At 39.9% G+C, this 22,291-nt stretch overlaps 1 protein-coding gene across 1 annotated transcript; it reads left to right on the forward strand.

Annotated features, from left to right (window-relative positions):
* Positions 1-6,118: 6,118 nt before the first annotated feature.
* On the forward strand, positions 6,119-7,060 carry LOC130981031 (uncharacterized). Its single transcript, XM_057904670.1, has one exon. It carries the CDS (start codon positions 6,119-6,121, stop codon positions 7,058-7,060), a length of 942 nt encoding a protein of 313 aa, XP_057760653.1.
* The last annotated feature ends 15,231 nt before the right edge of the window (positions 7,061-22,291 follow it).

The raw sequence follows: 22,291 nt of genomic DNA on the forward strand, positions 1-22,291 counted from the left end.
CAGACTGGGTGAACCCAGGGAAGCCGGTCACACGTGAGCGCATGGTCCACACCTCACTTGCTCAACAACTAAGAAGGCCACATATAGGAAGGCACAGAGCCCAGGAAGAAATTCATCAAGAGGAGTATCATCAGGAAGATTACCAACAAGAAGAGCAACACAACCCAGCCAACCTCAATATGAGTCATATCTTACATGCCATTGAGGATTTGGAGATGAAACATATGGAGGGACAAGAGCAAATACTTGCCATGCAGTCCAAATGGATGAAGCAACAAGAAGAGTGGCAGAAACAACACATGGAGCAGCAACAGGAGCAATATTCACAACTCACTCAAGCCCTACACCAAGTAACAGAGAGGCAAGAGCGTCAAGACAAACGCCTTCAAGAGCTCAACCAGCGGCAATTAACTCAGATGAAATTATTTAATGAGTTTAGCATGCTGAATGAAGGAAGGCAGTTGCATAGAGAGGAATTTTGTGTAAACACTCAAGCCAGATTGAGCTATATGTCTGATAATATGCGCCACCTACATTATGCCATTCTCACATATGAGGAGGTCCAAAAAGAGTTTGTTGAACGAGAAGAAGGGAAGGTGAAACAGCAGAAGGAAACTCTGAAGAAAAAAATGGAAGATGCTGGCTTCTGGAAGAAACTACTTGGAAAAAGCAAAGGGAGTGGGAGCACAAGCACTCAAGAAAAGTACCAAGAGGACAAGCATGGAGGGGAGCATGAGCAACCACATGAGTAAAAGGTGGTGGAGCTCCTTTCTTGTTTTTTTTAGTTTATATTATCAATAAGGAGGATCTTGTATGAAATAGGACATGCCTCCATATTAGCTAGACAACTTTCAATTATGCATTCTGAATTTTATGATTAAGAAGTCAATGCTTGCTAGCCTTTATGTTACTGCATTCGTATCTTTACTTATTGTATGTTTGTCCTTAGAATCAAATGAAGAGAGAATGTTTATGTTTTGAAAGATAAGAGTAAAGTTCATAATGTGAATGCACATTCATGAATCTTTGGGGGTAGTCATAAGTTAGCTAAGTTGGTTCAACCACAAGGTTAGGATGACAACTATCTATCCTGAATGCTTTACTTTTGATATACCCATGAGACTAAGATAACAATAAGATCCTAATAAGAGAAAAGGGAAAGAACAATAGAAGTGAAAAACAAAAGAAAAAGAGTAAGCAATAAGGCTAGGCACCAATGGTTTACCTTAAGACATGTGTCTGTGGTGCTCCTGTGTGGGGGATCTACTTGGATGAATAAGCTCATTGGGGTGCTTTATCACCTGGTAACTTGGGTTAACTAACTCGGGATTATCAGCTGAAAATCCACTATCAAGAGTAACCCTCACCACAGAGCATTTAGTAACCCAAAGAGGTGCTGGACACCAAGGTCTGAAGGAAAGAAAATAAATAAACTATATGCCTGTGGTGTGTATGTATGGGGGAGAGACTTGAGCAAGTAAGTCCTTAGGGGTGCTTCAACACCTAGCACCTTGAACCAACTGGTTCGGGAGTGTTAGCTGAAAGCTTATCCTAAAGAGTTGCCCCCTTACAAAACACTTAGCCTAAATAACACAAACAGCCCTTGAAATAACAATAAAAGGATCAATAAATACAGGTCTCATGGGACATAACAAAGTGAGTATTTTAGGAGATGATAAAGGTCTGAAAGCCAGCAGTGGGATGAACCTAAGTTGCTATGCATGAAACCACCATAAAATCAGTAATATGACTTCCACAAGAATGACTCATTTCTCTGGAGATTCCATTTATCATTCTCTTGTTCCAGTACTTGCTTAGGGACAAGCAAGCTTTAAGTTTGGTGTTGTGATGCCAGGACATTTTGGCCAGTCTCACTGACCTTTTCTTTACTGTTTTTAGGTAATTTCATGCATTTTCTTAGGAAATAAGTTAGTTTTGGGCAGATATTCACTCAGACCTTGATTCAAGCATACATTGTGCATTTTACATTGTTTCATGAGGATTTTGCTTGATTTTAATGATAAAATTGTATATTGCATTACCCATGACTTGGACTAGAACTTTGATGCACTCTATTGCTTGATTTCAGGACCAAAGGAAGCAAGGAATGGGAGGTAACTTGCAAAGTTAAGGAGAAAAGTAATTGCCAAAAATACTCTCAAAAGCCATCAATGCCCACGTTAAAGAGTCACGTTAACTAAGTTAACGTAAACTCTAACGTGGAGAAGAGAAGTTGAGCCAACATTAGTGACACTTAACATTGTCACTAACGTTGGCCTAAGGTGCAAAGAGCCACGTTAACTCCCACGTTAACTTGGTTAACGTGGGAGCTAACTTAAGAGATGGAGAGTTGTCGACAACGTTAGTGACACTCAACATTGTCACTAACGTTGGAGCAACCACACAACCCCCAAGAGCCACGTTAACCTCCACATTAACTTGGTTAACGTGGAAGCTAACGATGAGGAATGAAGAATGAGCCAACGTTAGTGACACTCAACATTGTCACTAACGTTGGGATGGCTAAGAATGGCCACGTTAGAAGCCACGTTAACCTAGTTAACGTGGACTCTAACGTGAGACCTAGGGGCACACTTGAACGTTAGTGACAATGTTGAGTGTCACTAACGTTCTCGAAGGTTGGCAAAAGCCACGTTAGAAGCCACGTTAACCTAGTTAACGTGAGCTTTAACGTGAAGCAAGAAGGGGCACACTTGAACGTCAGTGACAATGTTGAGTGTCACTAACGTTCTCGAAGGCTAACAAGGCAATGTTAAAAGCCACGTTAACCCAGTTAACGTGGGCTTTAACGTGAGGCAAAGGGGTGCATGGCGACGTTAGTGACAATGTTAAGTGTCACTAACGTTCTCGAACTTGTATTTTCACTAAATGTTAAAAACCCCTAACGTCTTGAGCTAAAGTCTATGCCCACTTCACACTATCTCTCTGCAAGTAAGCCAAGCCCAATTGAAGAAAGGAACTGCTTCAAGCTCAAAGATCCAGAGGCCCAACACTTGAAGAGCTAACTAGAAGCTGAGAAGAGTAGTATATATAGGAGTAGTTTTGAAAGAGAGAGGAGCTTTTTTGGAAGGAGCTAGGACAGAGAACTTCTCTTTGTATTTACTTTCTACTTCTAGCTTTATCATGTATTCTCCATCTTTGATTTTGATTTCTAGAGCTATGAACAACTAAACCCCTTTCATTGGGTTAGGGAGCTCTGTTGTAATTTGATGGATCAATACTAATTTTCTTATTCTTCTTCTATCTTTCCTTTTGATTTTACTTGAAAGCTTTCGATCTTCATCCAATTGGATAGTGATCTTGGAAAAGAAGCTATTCAAACATGGATCTCTTCGAATCCTTGAAAGAGGAATGAAGAGATTAGCTAGAAATGCTTTCTCATGCTGGACCAAATTGAGTGTGGATGGGTATGTGGCTATAACCCTCCAAGCATTTGATTTGGGAAGTGCATGTGGCATAATCAGTGACCACACTTCATCTCTTCTCATGAGCAATTGACCAAGGAATTGGCTATTGATCAAGATTTGAGAGATTGAATTGCAAGAAATTGTGATTCAATCACTTAAGATTGCCAAGGAGATCAATGAGTGCATTGATTGAGGAAGAGATGAAAATGAAATTGATCCGGAGAATGCAACATCTCCTAAGCCCAATGAACTCCCCATTTCTGATCTTACCCATTCTCTTTATTTTCTGCAATTTACTTTTATGAGCAATTCCCCCATTCCCATTTACAATTCTGCTATTTACTTTCAGTCATTTACTTTCTAGCCATTTTAATTTCTGCAATTATCAACTCTATTCATGGATTCGCTCAACTAGATCATTCCTCTAATTAAAGTTGCTTGATCAATCAATCCCTGTGGGATTCGACCTCACTCTATTGTGAGTTTTTACTTGACGACAAATTCGGTACACTTGCCGAATGGGAATTTGTTGAGAGACAAGTTTTACCCCGATCAAGTTTATGGCGCCGTTGCCGGGAATTGATTGTGCATCGACAATGATTACATTAGAGGATCACTAGATTGAGCACTTGTATTTTGTTTGATTTAATTTTCTGTTTGGTTAATTTGCTTTCCGTCTTAGTTTAATTCTTCCCCTCCCCTGTTTCTGAGTTTTTCTTTGCTATTTACAATTCAGTTCACTAACCCACTAACTGTTTGATATATTGCATCACTGACACTAACAAGTAATTCTAACAAGATACTATCTGCATTGCTTTTCTTTGCTTGTACTCTGTTGGTTGTATGACAGGGAGAAGAAGCGGAGCCTCAACTTTCTTTGATTCTGAACCTGAGAGAACCTTCTTAAGATTAAGAAGGGAGGCAAAAGAAAAACGTGTAGTGGGTGCTGAAGAAGAAGAGGAACACTTTAAAGAATACTTTGAAAGAACCATGGAGGACCATCGTGAGGAAGAGGTGCACAACCATGGTGGAGAAGGTAGAGCAAATCCTGGTAGGGAAGATAGAAGAGTCTTGGGCTCTTACATCAACCCAAACCCAGGGAATTGTGGAAGTAGCATCCAAAAACCAACCATCCATGCCAACAACTTTGAACTAAAGCCACAGCTCATCACCCTCGTTCAGAACAATTGCTCGTTCGGAGGAGGTGTTCAAGAAGACCCCAACCAACACTTAAACACATTCCTGAGAATATGTGACACAGTGAAGTCCAATGGCGTTCAACCTGACGCCTATAGACTGTTGTTGTTCCCATTCTCTCTCAGAGACAAGGCAACCAAGTGGTTGGAGTCTTTTCCAAAGGAGAGCTTGACAACTTGGGATGATGTTATGAACAAATTCTTAGCAAGATTTTACCCCCCTCAACGAGTCAATCGGCTGAGAGCTGAGGTCCAAACTTTCAGGCAACAAGATGGTGAGACTCTATATGAAGCATGGGAGAGGTTTAAAGACCTAACAAGGAGATGTCCATCTGATATGTTCAATGAATGGGTGCAGCTGCACATCTTCTATGAAGGACAGTCATATGAATCTAAGAAGGCCGTAGACCATTCATCCGGAGGTTCTTTAAACAAGAAGAAGACCATTGAGGAAGCCATAGATGTCATTGAAACTGTGGCTGAGAATGACTACTTCTATGCTTCCGAAAGAGGGAACACTAGAGGGGTAATGGAGCTGAACAATGTAGATGCTCTGCTTGCTCAAAACAAGCTCATCACCAAGCAGCTAGCTGACCTCACCAAGAAGATGGAGAGAAGTCAAGTGGCAGCAATCACCACTTCAACTCAAGAGGAAGCAAGTGAAGAGGAAGAAGGCACTCAGGAGCAAGCCAACTACATTGGGAATTCACCTAGATACAACCATGATCCATACTCCAAGACCTACAACCCTGGATGGAGGAATCACCCAAACTTTGGGTGGGGGAATCAACAAGACCAAGGCCAAGATCAGAGACGTCACAACCCCAACAATACAACTCCCCAACAATTCACACAGAGGACATACCAACAAAACCACAGCAATACATCTCACTCTTCTACCTCTACCCCCAACATACCATCATTTGATGACAGAATCTCTAAGATTGAAACCTTACTTGAAAGCATATGCAAAGACATTCAAGACAATAAGGTGTTCAAAGAGGAGGTGAGAGCCAGTATGAAGAATCGGGGGGAAGCAATCAAGAAGCTGAAATTTCAAGTGGGATATTAGTCTGAGAAGACACCCAGACCCACTGATAGCTTCCCAAGTGACACGGAGAAGAATCCGAGAGGTGAAGGTAAGAAAGTAAGACGGGAAGACTGCAATATGGTCACTACAAATGACAAGGAGACTGAAGACAAGCCAAGCAAGCTGTCAGAACAACCTGAAAATACCTTAGTAGAGAAGGAGAAGAAAGACCAACAAGAACCAAAAATCTTACAACAGGAGCTGCTGAGACTATATGCACCATTTCCTCAACTGCTAAAGGGTGCTGTGGGAAAGAGAATGTACTCAAGGTTCTTAGACTCGTTTGCATCTTTGAATGTGAACATACCATTCATCAAGGTCATTCAGCAAATGCCAGCATTCATCAAGTATATGAAGGAACTACTTCCCAGGAAGAGCTCACTCAAGGGGGGCCGACTATAGTGATGAACAAGGATTGCAGCACCCTCATTCAAACACAATTTCCTGCGAAAAGAAAAGACCCAGGGAGTTTTCATGTCCCTTGTGCTATAGGGGAAACAAATTTTGATAGAGCACTTTGCGATTTGGGAGCAAGCATCAACTTAATACCCCTATCCCTGGTAAAAAGGCTGCAGATCAATGAGATACTACCTACAGATGTAGTCATAAGGCTGGCTGACACGATTCAAAAGCAAGCAGTAGGAGTGGTAGAAAATGTGTTGCTCAAAGTTGGAAAATACTTTCTCCCAACAGACTTTGTCATCCTGGACATGGAAGAGAGTCACCTGCACCCAATCATATTGGGGAGACCATTTCTAGCTACTGCTAGAGCACTCATAGATGTGGAGAAAGGGGAGCTAATATTAAGGATCCATGATGAACAACTGAGCTTCAGTGTTTTCGAACTCTCATTGGAAAAAGATGAAGAGGACAAAGAACCGAGCAAAGTGCATCATGAGATACTAAAGGAAGAAGCAAGCACTGAAGCACAACCAGCTCATCCTGAGATTCACTGGGTTGATGGACAAGGCCAGCAGCAAGTGCCACAGGTCAAGGAAAAATTGGAGGAACCTAAGCCACCAGAAGTTTGTGAGGACATTAACAAAAGCTCATCAAAGAAGGTGGCCACCAGGAGTAAGAAAACAGCACCAGGGGCAAAGAAGAAGGTACCAAGGGGGTGGCGGAACAAGAAGATTCCTACGGAAGATTTCTCTCCAGGGGATAAAGTAATCTCAGCCTACTTCACAGATACCCCCCCTAATCTCCCCACTGTACCATCTCAGCTACCTAAGGTCTTCACCATCAACAGAGTTCTCTCCATGGAGCTTGTAGAGATCATTGATACAACCAATGGATACAAGTCCACTGCCAGAGGAGAAGACTTCAAGCATTACCAACCACCATAATAAGGGGGTAACGTCAAGCTAGTGACGCTAAAGAAGCGCTTCATGGGAGGCAACCCATATTTTACATGCTTTCAGAAGTAGTGAATAAATCAATATTCATGAATTCCAACCAAAAATTGACAAACACGTGTGAAATTTTTATATGCAGAATATAGTAAAGAACAAGTTTGGTGTTCAAAGCATTATTCTTAAAGCTTTGAACACAACTTTTCATCACAGTGCTCCAAACTAAGTTTGGTGTCACCCTATGGTGCCACCAATTTGCATATGAAGATACACAGTTAGTCAGTTAGTGGAATTCAGGAATAAACAAATTCTCTTATTATTCAAGCTGTAGATGTTAAAGCATTTTTGTTTCTTTTATAAAAGTAGTTCTTACTCTTCTTATTTCATCTTTATAGGGAAAAGAAAGGAGCATTGATGAGGATTGATTAGACAATTTAATGGGGGAGGCTCGGCCACTTCGCGAAGAGAACTTTACACATGTCCCAACAAGGAAGGCATGGGAAATGTTGCCATGCAACATTGAAAGAAGAAGAATCTTGAAGACCGAACCAACATTCCCCATCAAGTGATGATCCTTGTCCTTTCTTCGTATACAACCCCATCCGTCCATCAAGGAAACATTCGTGCAATCCACACCCTTCATGCACTTATGATTTCTCCTATATAAGTGAACCTTAGTGCACACTCACTCCTTACATTCAAACCCCCACTCTCTACACTTCTGTTGGCACACTAAACCCTTCATCACGCATTGTTTTAACCAACCCACTCTTTATCTATCCGAAGCCTCAACCCACCTCAAAACAACAACTCAAGTCATGGCATCATCAAGCTCAAAGAGGCAAAAGAGAAAGGAACCCATTGAGTGTGTTCCCTTTGACGAGAAGAGATTCAAAACTGCCTTTCATGAACGAGAATTCGAGCGGATAAGGGCCAGAAAGATATTGCCAGAGTTAATCTTCCAAATCAATGCCAATGAATCACCACAGATTTTGAGGAAAATCGAACAGAGAGGGTGGCAATTGCTCACCAGTCCAAAGGGTAAGATCAATGGCAACCTCATCAAAGAGTTTTATGCAAATGTAGTTAGAGAGGAGAAGACCAAAGCCCCAACTTACAAAAGCTATGTGAGAGGAAGGGAGGTCGACTTTAGCCCAAGTGCCATAATAAGAGCTCTTCAATTGAAATTCCCTCATTTTGACGAGGACAGTTATTAGTCAAGGATAAGTAGAAGCCCTGATAAGGATGAGCTCTCAGAGATAGCGTCAGATATCTGTGTGATAGCAGCTGATTGGGAGAGGTACTCAGATGGGAGACCAAAATTCATAAAAAGGGGAGACCTTCATCCTGAGGCCAAGGGGTGGTTCGAGCTTGTAAAAAGGTCCATCCTACCGGCTGCTAATAATTCAGAAGTTAACATCAACCGAGCCACTATGGTGCAATGCTTAGTACTAGGTGGGGAAATCAATGTGCATGAGCTTATCGCCGAAGGGATTCAAGAATCGGCTGAGAAAGTTGATTTGGGTGCCAGGCTTTGGTACCCCAGCACAATTCTCCGCTTGTGCAACAAGGCTAAGGTAGTATTTGAGGACAGCAGTCCAGACTGGGTGAACCCAGGGAAGCCGGTCACACGTGAGCGCATGGTCCACACCTCACTTGCTCAACAACTAAGAAGGCCACATATAGGAAGACACAGAGCCCAGGAAGAAATTCATCAAGAGGAGTATCATCAGGAAGATTACCAACAAGAAGAGCAACACAACCCAGCCAACCTCAATATGAGTCATATCTTACATGCCATTGAGGATTTGGAGATGAAACATATGGAGGGACAAGAGCAAATACTTGCCATGCAGTCCAAATGGATGAAGCAACAAGAAAGTGACAGAAACAACACATGGAGCAGCAACAGGAGCAATATTCACAACTCACCCAAGCCCTACACCAAGTAACAGAGAGGCAAGAGCGTCAAGACAAACGCTTTCAAGAGCTCAACCAGTGGCAATTAGCTCAGATGAAATCATTTAATGAGTTTAGCATGCTGAATGAAGGAAGGCAGTTGCATAGAGAGGAATTTAGTGTAAACACTCAAGCCAGATTGAGCTATATGTCTGATAATATGCACCACCTACATTATGCCATTCCCACATATGAGGAGGTCCAAAAAGAGTTTGTTGAACGAGAAGAAGGGAAAGTGAAACAGCAGAAGGAAACTCTGAAGAAAAAAATGGAAGATGTTGGCTTCTGGAAGAAACTACTTGGAAAAAGCAAAGGGAGTGGGAGCACAAGCACTCAAGAAAAGCACCAAGAGGACAAGCATGGAGAGGAGCATGAGCAACCACATGAGTAAAAGGTGGTGGAGCTCCTTTCTTGCTTTTTTTAGTTTATATTATCAATAAGGAGGATCTTGTATGAAATAGGACATGCCTCCATATTAGCTAGACAACTTTCAATTATGCATTCTGAATTTTATGATTAAGAAGTCAATGCTTGCTAGCCTTTATGTTACTGCATTCGTATCTTTACTTATTGTATGTTTGTCCTTAGAATCAAATGAAGAGAGAATGTTTATGTTTTGAAAGACAAGAGTAGAGTTCATAATGTGAATGCACATTCATGAATCTTTGGGGGTAGTCATAAGTTAGCTAAGTTGGTTCAACCACAAGGTTAGGATGACAACTATCTATCCTGAATGCTTTACTTTTGATATACCCATGAGACTAAGATAACAACAAGATCCTAATAAGAGAAAAGGGAAAGAACAATGGAAGTCAAAAACAAAAGAAAAAGAGTAAGCAATAAGGCTAGGCACCAATGGTTTACCTTAAGACATGTGTCTGTGTTGCTCCTGTGTGGGGGATCTACTTGGATGAATAAGCTCATTGGGGTGCTTTATCACCTGGTAACTTGGGTTAACTAACTCGGGATTATCAGCTGAAAATCCACTATCAAGAGTAACCCTCACCACAGAGCATTTAGTAACCCAAAGAGGTGCTGAACACCAAGGTCTGAAGGAAAGAAAATAAATAAACTATATGCCTGTGGTGTGTATGTATGGGGGAGAGACTTGAGCAAGTAAGTCCTTAGGGGTGCTTCAACACCTAGCACCTTGAACCAACTGGTTCGGGAGTGTTAGCTGAAAGCTTATCCTAAAGAGTTGCCCCCTTACAAAACACTTAGCCTAAATAACACAAACAGCCCTTGAAATAACAATAAAAGGATCAATAAATACAGGTCTCATGGGACATAACAAAGTGAGTATTTTAGGAGATGATAAAGGTCTGAAAGCCAGCAGTGGGATGAACCTAAGTTGCTATGCATGAAACCACCATAAAATCAGTAATATGACTTCCACAAGAATGACTCATTTCTCTGGAGATTCCATTCATCATTCTCTTGTTCCAGTACTTGCTTAGGGACAAGCAAGCTTTAAGTTTGGTGTTGTGATGCCAGGACATTTTGGCCAGTTTCACTGACCTTTTCTTTACTGTTTTTAGGTAATTTCATGCATTTTCTTAGGAAATAAGTTAGTTTTGGGCAGATATTCACTCAGACCTTGATTCAAGCATACATTGTGCATTTTACATAGTTTCATGAGGATTTTGCATGATTTTAATGATAAAATTGTATATTGCATTACCCATGACTTGGACTAGAACTTTGATGCACTCTATTGCTTGATTTCAGGACCAAAGGAAGCAAGGAATGGGAGGTAACTTGCAAAGTTAAGGAGAAAAGTAATTGCCAAAAACACTCTCAAAAGCCATCAATGCCCATGTTAAAGAGTCACGTTAACTAAGTTAACGTAAACTCTAACGTGGAGAAGAGAAGTTGAGCCAACGTTAGTGACACTTAACATTGTCACTAACGTTGGCCTAAGGTGCAAAGAGCCACGTTAACTCCCACGTTAACTTGGTTAACGTGGGAGCTAACGTAAGAGATGGAGAGTTGTCGACAACGTTAGTGACACTCAACATTGTCACTAACGTTGGAGCAACCACACAACCCCCAAGAGCCACGTTAACTTCCACGTTAACTTGGTTAACGTGGAAGCTAACGATGAGGAATGAAGAATGAGCCAACGTTAGTGACACTCAACATTGTCACTAACGTTGGGATGGCTAAGAATGGCCACGTTAGAAGCCACGTTAACCTAGTTAACGTGGACTCTAACGTGAGACCTAGGGGCACACTTGAACGTTAGTGACAATGTTGAGTGTCACTAACGTTCTCAAAGGTTGGCAAAAGCCACGTTAGAAGCCACGTTAACCTAGTTAACGTGAGCTTTAACGTGAAGCAAGAAGGGGCACACTTGAACGTCAGTGACAATGTTGAGTGTCACTAACGTTCTCGAAGGCTAACAAGGCAACATTAAAAGCCACGTTAACCCAGTTAACTTGGACTTTAACGTGAGGCAAAGGGGTGCATGGCGATGTTAGTGACAATGTTAAGTGTCACTAACGTTCTCGAACTTGTATTTTCACTAAATGTTAAAAACCCCTAACGTCTTGAGCTAAAGTCTATGCCCACTTCACACTATATCTCTGCAAGTAAGCCAAGCCCAATTGAAGAAAGGAACTACTTCAAGCTCAAAGATCCAGAGGCCCAACACTTGAAGAGCTAACTAGAAGCTGAGAAGAGTAGTGATGGTGTTTTTGCGGAAAAACAAATTTCCAACACACAAATCTAACCGGCAAGTGTACCGGGTCGCATCAAGTAGTAATAACTCACTTAGAGTGAGGTCGATCCCACAGGGGTTGATGGATCAAGCAACTTTAATGGGTGATTAGTTTAGTCAAGCTAACATTGAAGGGATATTGGATGAAATGTAGCCAACAGAATTGTAAATGACAGGAAATTTAAAGTTGTAGAAAGTAAAATTGCAAGTAACTTAAATAACAAGAAAGTAAAATAACTGAAACTTAAATTGCAAGAAAAGTAAATTGCATGAAAAGTAAAAGGGGATTGGGGTGCTGGAAATTAAATGAAAGCAGTAAATCCAAGCTTAGAACAATTGCAAGGAAATTAAATTGCAGGAAAAGTAAATTCAAGGTCACAGTAGCTTAAATGTAAATTGCAGAAGAACACAAGTGCAGGAAATTAAATTGGGAGCAATGAGATGCAATAGAGAGACATAGATCATTTCTCAAGTCTCAAAGTGAAACTAACAATTTCAATGAAACAGTAAAAACAGAAGGAAAGCCAAGTGCTCAATTGCTCACTTGATCAAGACAGAAACAAAATTCAACCCAATTGTAAAATTCAGAAAAGAAACTCAAGATCTCAGGGAATCAATGAGACTAGAGAACAAGTCTAGATCTCAAACCCTTCCTTGATCAATTCAGAGAACAATTTGTAGAAGAAAAAGAAGATGAAAGAAATAAATGAAAACTCAGATTCAATTCTCAATTTTCTGAAATTATGCAGAAGAAGAACAAGAGATTTCAGATCAAGTGAAACAGAATTCCTTCAATTCTTGATCCAAAATTCAAACAGAAATGAAAACTAAGAGAGAGAACTCTCAATTCCTAATGCTCCCTAGTGGAGCTAGCCTTTTTTTTAATCGAGCTTCAATTGATGCCTTTATATAGGCTTTTCAAAGTGAAAATGAAAATGAAACTAAAACAAATTACAATTAAAATAAAAATCCTAATCTAATTTATCCATGTGCCTTTGAGTGATGATGTGGGCTTTGCTTGCTTTGGATTTAAGGAGAGATGGGTCTTGGATGGCCTTGGTTCAATTGGTGAAGATTTGAGTTCAAAGGGAATTTGAATTGAATTTTGGCCCATGGGTGCTCCCAGGAGGCTGCCCTGCTCTTGTGGAGGGCAGAGCAGGGAAACTTTGTGTGGGTATCCAATTTGCGTGCCAAGGCTTGGAAGCATCAGGATGCTACCCTGCCCTTGGGGAGGGCAGGGCAATGTTGCCTTGCATGTGTGTCTTGCGCGCTCACTTCCTTGGACCGTGTCATGATGCGCTCCTCACTCCCCTTAGGTGCTAGGTTCGAAACCCATGGGTGGCGCTTGGAGTTTGATTTTTTTCTTGGATTTTCTTCAAGAAGAGCACGACATTGCCCTGCTCTCCAAGAGGGCAGAGCAGAAAAATGAGCGCTACTTTGCTTTGGAGTGAGGCTCCAGCTTCGAACCTTGGTGGAAGCACTTTGGTTTATTTTCGCTTATTTTTGGCCCTTAAAGATGCCTTTCACTCATGCCTCAATTGTACGCCAAATATGGATTTCTATATATCGTTGGAAAGCTCTGAATGTCAGCTTTCCAACGCAACTAGAAGCACATCAATCGGACGTCCGTAGCTCAAGTTATAGCCCGTTGAAGTAGGCATGGTCATGCTGTAAACGCCCAGATTTTAACTTAGCGAAAATTTGCTTCCAACCTCACTTTGCAGCACGATATTGCCCTGCCCTTGGCAAGAGCAGGGCAGTGTGCGTGCTGGTTGCTTCCTCCTTCAATTTGGTCATGGGCCACGCTTTTAAAAGCGTGGCCTAAGGTTCCAAAGTGTGCTCCAACTTCAAAGTGTACCCCAAAGCTCTTTTTTTCTACTTTTTTGTGCTTCTTTGCTTCTTTTTCTTCTTATTTCCTACATGATTTATAAAATTAAAAGATTAAGAAAATATATCATTTAAGCACAAAAGCATTCAATATTTAAGCACAAATCATCAATTTCTTGTACGAAAAAGCATAGAAAAATAGGTATATGATGACATGTCATCACAACACCAAACTTAAACCTTGCTTGTCCCCAAGCAAGAAAAGAATCATGCAATAAAGATTGACAATCCAAGGTAAGAAGAATAGCAACTCAATGTTCATGGTAAGCTAGTTTTCTAAGCATGCTTCAATCACAAAAGAAATGTAAATGATTGATGCTTCTATCTAGCTCATTTTATGAAATCTTTTCCTTATAATTCTTCCTTGAAACAAGCTTTTGATTTTTTTTTTAGCTTCTCCTTTTGGGTGCTTTGCCCCATGAGTTAATAACAACGCTACGACTTCTAAATGCTTTGTTTTCAAGTATTACCACTTGATACATAAGCACCACAAGCATTTAATTAGAGGACTTCATTAAGCTCATCATTTTTTTTTCTTTTCTTGACTCTCTAATCATTGATGCTCAGAACCTTGAGCTTTGAGGGAGTGCTTTTGCACTTGAGCCTAGCCTTGACTTCTAAGTGTTTTGTTTTCAAGCATTTGGCTTGATACATAAACACCACAAGCACTTAACAAATAAATTGCCATTGGTACTCAGAGCCTTCAGCTTTCTCATTCTTTCCCTTTTTCTTTTCTTGCTTTAATTGTATTTGCTTCTTCAAGGTTTTCATGATTTCAAAAGATTTCACAAAAATGTACTAGATGAAAAACTTCAATTAAATAAAATCCAATGCAATTGAGCACAATCAATCATACTAGCTTTCCAATACTTGTATGCACATGCAAAATTCTTCTTTAATTCCTTGTTTGTTTATGATCATGATGCTTTACTGCTTTTGAACTCACAAAACTCAAGTTAGTAGTCATAATGGTACAGCACCATGTTGTAAATCAAATTCAACCTATGCTTAGTCATACCACACATGCATACAGAAAATATAAAGACAATCATGCAATTTAAAGTGCTGGAAATAAATGAGAGGAAAAGGAACTTTACAACCTTGCAATTCATCTTCTCTATTGTTGTCATTTTCCTCCCATTCTTCTCCTTCCCATACCAACTCAGAATGCTTGCTTATCCTCAAGCAACAATTAGAACAATGGCTATGGGGCTAAGATGGATCATGAATGTCTTACACAATGAAATGTTAGTAGCACATGTGTTTTAAGCAAGCAAAATTAAAGATAATAATCAAGGCACAAGAGACAGAGACATTGTGATTGCAAACTTAAGAAGGTGAGCACAATACATTGCATAAAAGATAAGTGGCACACCAAACTTAGTGTGACACTTTCACTTGGAATCAATGCAAGTATCTAGTAAAGATTTGAAGCAAATTGTGTTGCATAGCAACACCAAACTTTGAATGCAATCCTATGTCCACTTATTTGAATTAAAACCAAGCAAATGAAACTGTTATTTATTGAGTACAATCACCAAGCTAAGAATCTGCCATTAATAAAGCTCTCTTGGTAATGTATTAACAAACACAGTAAATAAGCAAACTAAAATGAAAGCATTAAAAACAAAGAATTAACTAAAGTAAACAGAATAACAAAATATCAAACAAAAAGAAAATTAACACTGCAAAGATATTATGGTTATGCAGACAAGTGGTGTTGCTGAATGATTTGCATAGAAAAATAGGTGGCACACCAAACTTAAAATCTTGGTGTGTCACTTTCATTTTTTTGATTTGATGCAATCATCCAAAAAGATTGAAAACAATGTGTTGCATGGCAACACCAAACTTAGAATGTAACCATATGCCAATTTATTGAATTTAAACAAAGCAAAGAAAGAAAACAAAGCAGAGAAAAGAAATTATACCTATGGTTGGGTTACCTCCCAACAAGTGCTCTTTTAGTGTCATTAGCTTGTCATGTTGTTCTTCACTTTCTTCCTCTTCTTCCAGTTTGTTAAGAGGAATGACCTCAAGGGGGGAGAAGATTCAGCTACTGTCCCTTGTCTTGGCCTTTCCTCAGCAAGCTTTCTTTTGCAAATGGCTTGATTGATCTTGCTTGCTGGATTAGGGACAGAATTGGTGTTCTTGCTAGTTGCCTTCACTTCTTTGGATTCAAGACTTGGTTGCTGTGTGATTATTGGAGTTTCATATTCATCCAGAGCTTTTTGAATTGGTGGTTCCATGAGCTTTTCTTCTATGTACTTCTCTGCTTCACTTGAGTGTAAATTTTCTGGACTGACTTCCTCACTTTCTTGCTCCTCCACTCCTTTCTTTGCACCCAACATTTGACTTAATAGTTCATTTATGGAGGAGGTTTGTTGTTCTTCCCAAGATTTCTTCATCTCCTCTTCATATTTTTCGATCACAGATTCAAGGGAAGTTTGTGAGGGTTGTGAATGTTCATGTTCCTTTGTCACCTCAAGTAGCGTTTGTGAATGTAAAATTCTTGGCTCATGTCCCTCATCCTTCATTGCAATTTCACTTGACACAGGGACCTTTTGTTTTTATTTTTCCATTTTCTCCTTCCATGCATTCGACAATTGGCCTAACTGCACTTCCATATTTTTGAGGGAGTTCTCTTGTTCTTTTTGGTACTTCTCTTTCTCCTCCGCAAATCTTTTGAGCATGGACTCAAGCTTTGAGATTCTTTGGCTATTGAAAGTTTGTGTGAGTGGTAAGTTTTGAAAGGGGCTTTTTGTTGAAGCATGGTCAAGTGATGATATCTTTGGATGAATATCATATGGAGCATTAGAATTCCTTTCCCAGCCACCATTGGAATTATGACTTGCATCATTTTGTGGTGGAGGGAAATATCCCATATGGTTTTCTTGCTCATCTTGTGTCTGTGAAGCAAATCTCAATGGATTGGAGTGCTTAGAATTTGTATTTTCTTGGTGATATTCCCAACCACCATTAGAGATTGGTGATGGTGGGTGACATCCCATAAAATTTTGTTTGACCATAAGATGAGTTGAACTCCATTTGTATTTTGTAAACATCAATGAAATTTGAAATTCATGTCACAGAGAAAGAATTTCTTAGTGAGGCAATAGCTCAAACACCTTGCTATCAATTTAAAACAGAGAACAAAAACAAAAAAATGCTTGATCTAGACTTCTCACCCACTTAATCATTGTTGATCTACTCAATCCCCGGCAACGGCGCCAAAAACTTGATGGTGTTTTTGCGGAAAAACGAATTTCCAACACACAAATCTAACCGGCAAGTGTACCGGGTCGCATCAAGTAGTAATAACTCACTTAGAGTGAGGTCGATCCCACAGGGATTGATGGATCAAGCAACTTTAGTGGGTGATTAGTTTAGTCAAGCTAACATTGAAGGGATATTGGATGAAATGTAGCCAACAGAATTATAAATGACAGGAAATTTAAAGTTGCAGAAAGTAAAATTGCAAGTAACTTAAATAACAAGAAAGTAAAATAACTGAAACTTAAATTGCAAGAAAAGTAAATTGCATGAAAAGTAAAAGGGGATTGGGGTGCTGGAAATTAAATGAAAGCAGTAAATCCAAGCTTAGAATAATTGCAAGGAAATTAAATTGCAGGAAAAGTAAATTCAAGGTCACAGTAGCTTAAATGTAAATTGCAGAAGAACACAAGTGCAGGAAATTAAATTGGGAGCAATGAGATGCAACAGAGAGACATAGATCATTTCTCAAGTCTCAAAGTGAAACTAACAATTTCAATGAAACAGTAAAAACAGAAGGAAAGCCAAGAGCTCAATTGCTCACTTGATCAAGACAGAAACAAAATTCAACCCAATTTTGAAATTCAGAAAAGAAACTCAAGATCTCAGGGAATCAATGAGACTAGAGAACAAGTCTAGATCTCAAGCCCTTCCTTGATCAATTCAGAGAACAATTTGCAGAAGAAAAAGGAGATGAAAGAAATAAATGAAAACTCAGATTCAATTCTCAATTTTCTGAAATTATGCAGAAGAAGAACAAGAGATTTCAGATCAAGTGAAACAGAATTCCTTCAATTCTTGATCCAAAATTCAAACAGAAATGAAAACTAAGAGAGAGAACTCTCAATTCCTAATGCTCCCTAGTGGAGCTAGCCTTTTTTTTAATCGAGCTTCAATTGATGCCTTTATATAGGCTTTTCAAAGTGAAAATGAAAATGAAACTAAAACAAATTACAATTAAAATAAAAATCCTAATCTAATTTATCCATGTGCCTTTGAGTGATGATGTGGGCTTTGCTTGCTTTGGATTTAAGGAGAGATGGGTCTTGGATGGCCTTGGTTCAATTGGTGAAGATTTGAGTTCAAAGGGAATTTGAATTGAATTTTGGCCCATGGGTGCTCCCAGGAGGCTGCCCTGCTCTTGTGGAGGGCAGAGCAGGGAAACTTTGTGTGGGTATCCAATTTGCGTGCCAAGGCTTGGAAGCATCAGGATGCTGCCCTGCCCTTGGGGAGGGCAGGGCAATGTTGCCTTGCATGTGTGTCTTGCGCGCTCACTTCCTTGGACCGTGTCATGATGCGCTCCTCACTCCCCTTAGGTGCCAGGTTCGAAACCCATGGGTGGCGCTTGGAGTTTGATTTTTTTCTTGGATTTTCTTCAAGAAGAGCACGACATTGCCCTGCTCTCCAAGAGGGTAGAGCAGAAAAATGAGCGCTACTTTTCTTTGGAGTGAGGCTACAGCTTCGAACCTTGGTGGAAGCACTTTGGTTTATTTTCGCTTATTTTTTGCCCTTAAAGATGCCTTTCACTCATGCCTCAATTGTACGCCAAATATGGATTGCTATATATTGTTGGAAAGCTCTGAATGTCAGCTTTCCAACGCAACTAGAAACACATTAATCGGACGTCTGTAGCTCAAGTTATAGCCCTTTGAAGTAGGCATGGTCATGTTGTAAACGCCCAGATTTTAACTTAGCGAAAATTTGCTTCCAACCTCACTTTGCATCACGATATTGCCCTGCCCTTGGCAAGAGCAGGGCAGTGTGCGTGCTGGTTGCTTCCTCCTTCAATTTGGTCATGGGCCACGCTTTTAAAAGCGTGGCCTAAGGTTCCAAAGTGTGCTCCAACTTCAAAGTGTACCCCAAAGCTCTTTTTTTCTACTTTTTTGTGCTTCTTTGCTTCTTTTTCTTCTTATTTCCTACAAGATTTATAAAATTAAAAGATCAAGAAAATATATCATTTAAGCACAAAAGCATTCAATATTTAAGCACAAATCATCAATTTCTTGTACGAAAAAGCATAGAAAAATAGGTATATGATGACATGTCATCAAGTAGTATATATAGGAGTAGTTTTGAAAGAGAGAGGAGCTTTTTTGGAACGAGCTAGGATAGAGAACTACTCTTTGTATTTACTTTCTACTTCTAGCTTTATCATGTATTCTCCATCTTTGATTTTGATTTCTAGAGCTATGAACAACTAAACCCCTTTCATTGGGTTAGGGAGCTCTGTTGTAATTTGATGGATCAATACTAATTTTCTTATTCTTCTTCTATCTTTCCTTTTGATTTTACTTGAAAGCTTTCGATCTTCATCCAATTGGATAGTGATCTTGGAAAAGAAGCTATTCAAACATGGATCTCTTCGGATCCTTGAAAGAGGAATGAAGAGATTAGCTAGAAATGCTTTCTCATGCTGGACCAAATTGAGTGTGGATGGGTATGTGGCTATAACCCTCCAAGAATTTGATTTGGGAAGTGTGATGAGCGGATAATTTGTACGCTTTTTGGCATTGTTTTTAGTATGTTTTTAGTATGATTTAGTTAGTTTTTAGTATATTTTTATTAGTTTTTAATTAAAATTCACTTTTCTGGACTTTACTATGAGTTTGTGTGTTTTTCTGTGATTTCAGATATTTTCTGGCTGAAATTGAGGGATCTGAGCAAAAATCTGATTCAGAGGCTAAAAGGACTGCAGATGCTGTTGGATTCTGACCTCCCTGCACTCGAAGTGCATTTTCTGGAGCTACAGAAGCCCAATTAGCGCGCTCTCAACGGCGTTGGAAAGTAGACATCCTGGGCTTTCCAGCAATGTATAATAGTCCATACTTTGCCCGAGATTTGATGGCCCAAACCGGCGTTGCAAATCAGCTTCAGAATTCCCAGCGTTTAACGCTGGAACTGGCATAAAAATTGGAGTTAAACGCCCAAACTGGCATAAAAGCTGGCGTTTAACTCCAGGAAGAGTCTCTACACGAAAATGCTTCAATGCTCAGCCCAAGCACACACCAAGTGCGCCCGGAAGTTGATTTTTCTGTCATTTACTCATTTCTGTAAACCCTAGGTTACTAGTTCACTATTAATAGGATCTTTTGACATTGTATCTGTACCTCATGACACTTTACACGTTTCTCATTGTATCTTCTACAGCATGAGTCTCTAAACCCCATGGTTGGGGGTGAGGAGCTCTGCTGTGTCTTGATGGATTAATGCAATTACTACTGTTTCTTATTCAATCATGCTTGCTTCCGTTCTAAGATATCACTTGTTCTTAACCCGGATGAATGTGATGATCTGTGACACTCATCATATTCTCAACTATGAACGCGTGCCTGACAACCACCTCCGTTCTACCTTAGATTGAGTAGATATCTCTTGGATTCCTTAATCAAAATCTTCGTGGTATAAGCTAGAACTGATGGCGGCATTCAAGAGAATCCGGAAAGTCTAAACCTTGTCTGTGGTATTCTGAGTAGGATTCAATGATTGAATGACTATGACGAGCTTCAAACTCGCGATTGTGGGGCGTTAGTGACAGACGCAAAAGAATCACTGGATTCTATTCCGACATGATCGAGAACTGATAGCTGGATAGCCGTGCCGTGACAGGGTGCGTTGAACATTTCCACTGAGAGGATGGGAGGTAGCCATTGACAACGGTGAAACCCTACATACAGCTTGCCATGGAAGGAGCCTAGCGTGTTTGAAGAAGAAGACAGTAGGAAAGCAGAGGTTCAGAAGACAGAGCATCTCCAAAACCTCAACCTATTCTCCATCAGTGCAATTCAAGTACCTGTTTCATGTTCTTTTGCTTTTTACAATTAATCCTTATAATTTTTGATATCCTGACTAAGAGTTACAAGATAACCATAGCTTGCTTCAAGCCGACAATCTCCGTGGGATCGACCCTTACTCACGTAAGGTATTACTTGGACGACCCAGTGCACTTGCTGGTTAGTTGTGCGGGATTGCAGAGTGTGATTGCAATTTCGTGCACCAAGTTTTTGGCGCCGTTGCCGGGGATTGTTCGAGTTTGGACAACTGACGGCTTATCTTGTTGCTTAGATTAGGACTGTTTTATTTTTGTTGGTTTAGAGTCTTTTATTTAAGTATAATTTCATATTTTAAGTTTGGTGTCAATTGCATGCTTTTGTTTTTCTTTTAATTTTCGAATTTGCATGTCCTTAGTCCCTTTTTGATCTTTAAAAAGTCTAAGTTTGGTGTCTTCTTTGTGTTTTTCTTTAAAATTTCGAAAATTCATGTTTGATTTTCTGAAAAATTTTAAGTTTGGTGTTTCTTTGTTGTTTTTATCTTTCCTCTTTTCAAAAAAATATATATACATATATATCTTGATTACTATTCACATCAATTCCCTTTTCTCCAATATGGACATAAATGGGAATGGACAGTCCAAAAGGACTCTGGGGTCATATGCCAACCCCATCACAGCTGCATATGGGAGTAGCATCTGTATACCTCCCATCAAAGCAAGCAGCTTTGAGCTAAACCCTCAACTCATTATCATGGTGCAGCAAAATTGCCAGTATTCCGGTCTTCCACAGGAAGAACCTACTGAGTTTCTGGCACAGTTCTTACAAATTGCTGACACAGTACATGATAAAGAGGTGGATCAGGATGTCTACAGATTATTACTGTTTCCATTTGCTGTAAGAGATCAAGCAAAAAAGTGGTTGAATAATCAACCTACAGCAAGCATAAAGACATGGAAACAATTATCAGACAAATTCCTGAATCACTTTTACCCTCCAAAAAGGATGACACAGCTAAGGCTGGACATCCAAAGCTTTAAACAAGAGGATAATGAATCCCTTTACAATGCCTGGGAAAGGTATAGAGGTATGCTGAGAAAATGCCCCTCTGAAATGTTTTCAGAGTGGGTGCAGTTGGACATCTTTTACTATGGGCTTACAGAAAAAGCTCAGATGTCTCTAGACCACTCAACTGGTAGATCTATACATATGAGGAAGACTATTGAAGAGGCTCAAGAGCTTATAGATACTGTTGCTAGAAATCAACATTTGTACTCTAGCCATGAGTCCTCTACAAAAGAAGAAGTTATGGCATTAGCCACTGATCCTAATCTTCAAGAACAGATGGTTGAGCTTACTCAGCAATTACACCTGATGACAAAACAGTTAGCAGAATTTAAAGAGATGCTCCAAGAGACTAAAACTGCTAACAAGAACATGGAATCACAGTTGAATCAGGCAAAACAGCAGCTATCTAAACAGATAACAGAAGAATGCCAAGCAGTTCAACTGAGGAGTGGGAAGACACTGAATAACACTGCTCAAAGTAGCAAAAAGTCAGTAAAGGAACAATTGAGAGAGGATAGCCAAACCACTATCCAAATTCCCTCTGAGGACAGT

The sequence above is a fragment of the Arachis stenosperma genome, chromosome 5, assembly GCF_014773155.1.
Source record: "Arachis stenosperma cultivar V10309 chromosome 5, arast.V10309.gnm1.PFL2, whole genome shotgun sequence".
NCBI classification, from domain to species: domain Eukaryota; kingdom Viridiplantae; phylum Streptophyta; class Magnoliopsida; order Fabales; family Fabaceae; genus Arachis; species Arachis stenosperma.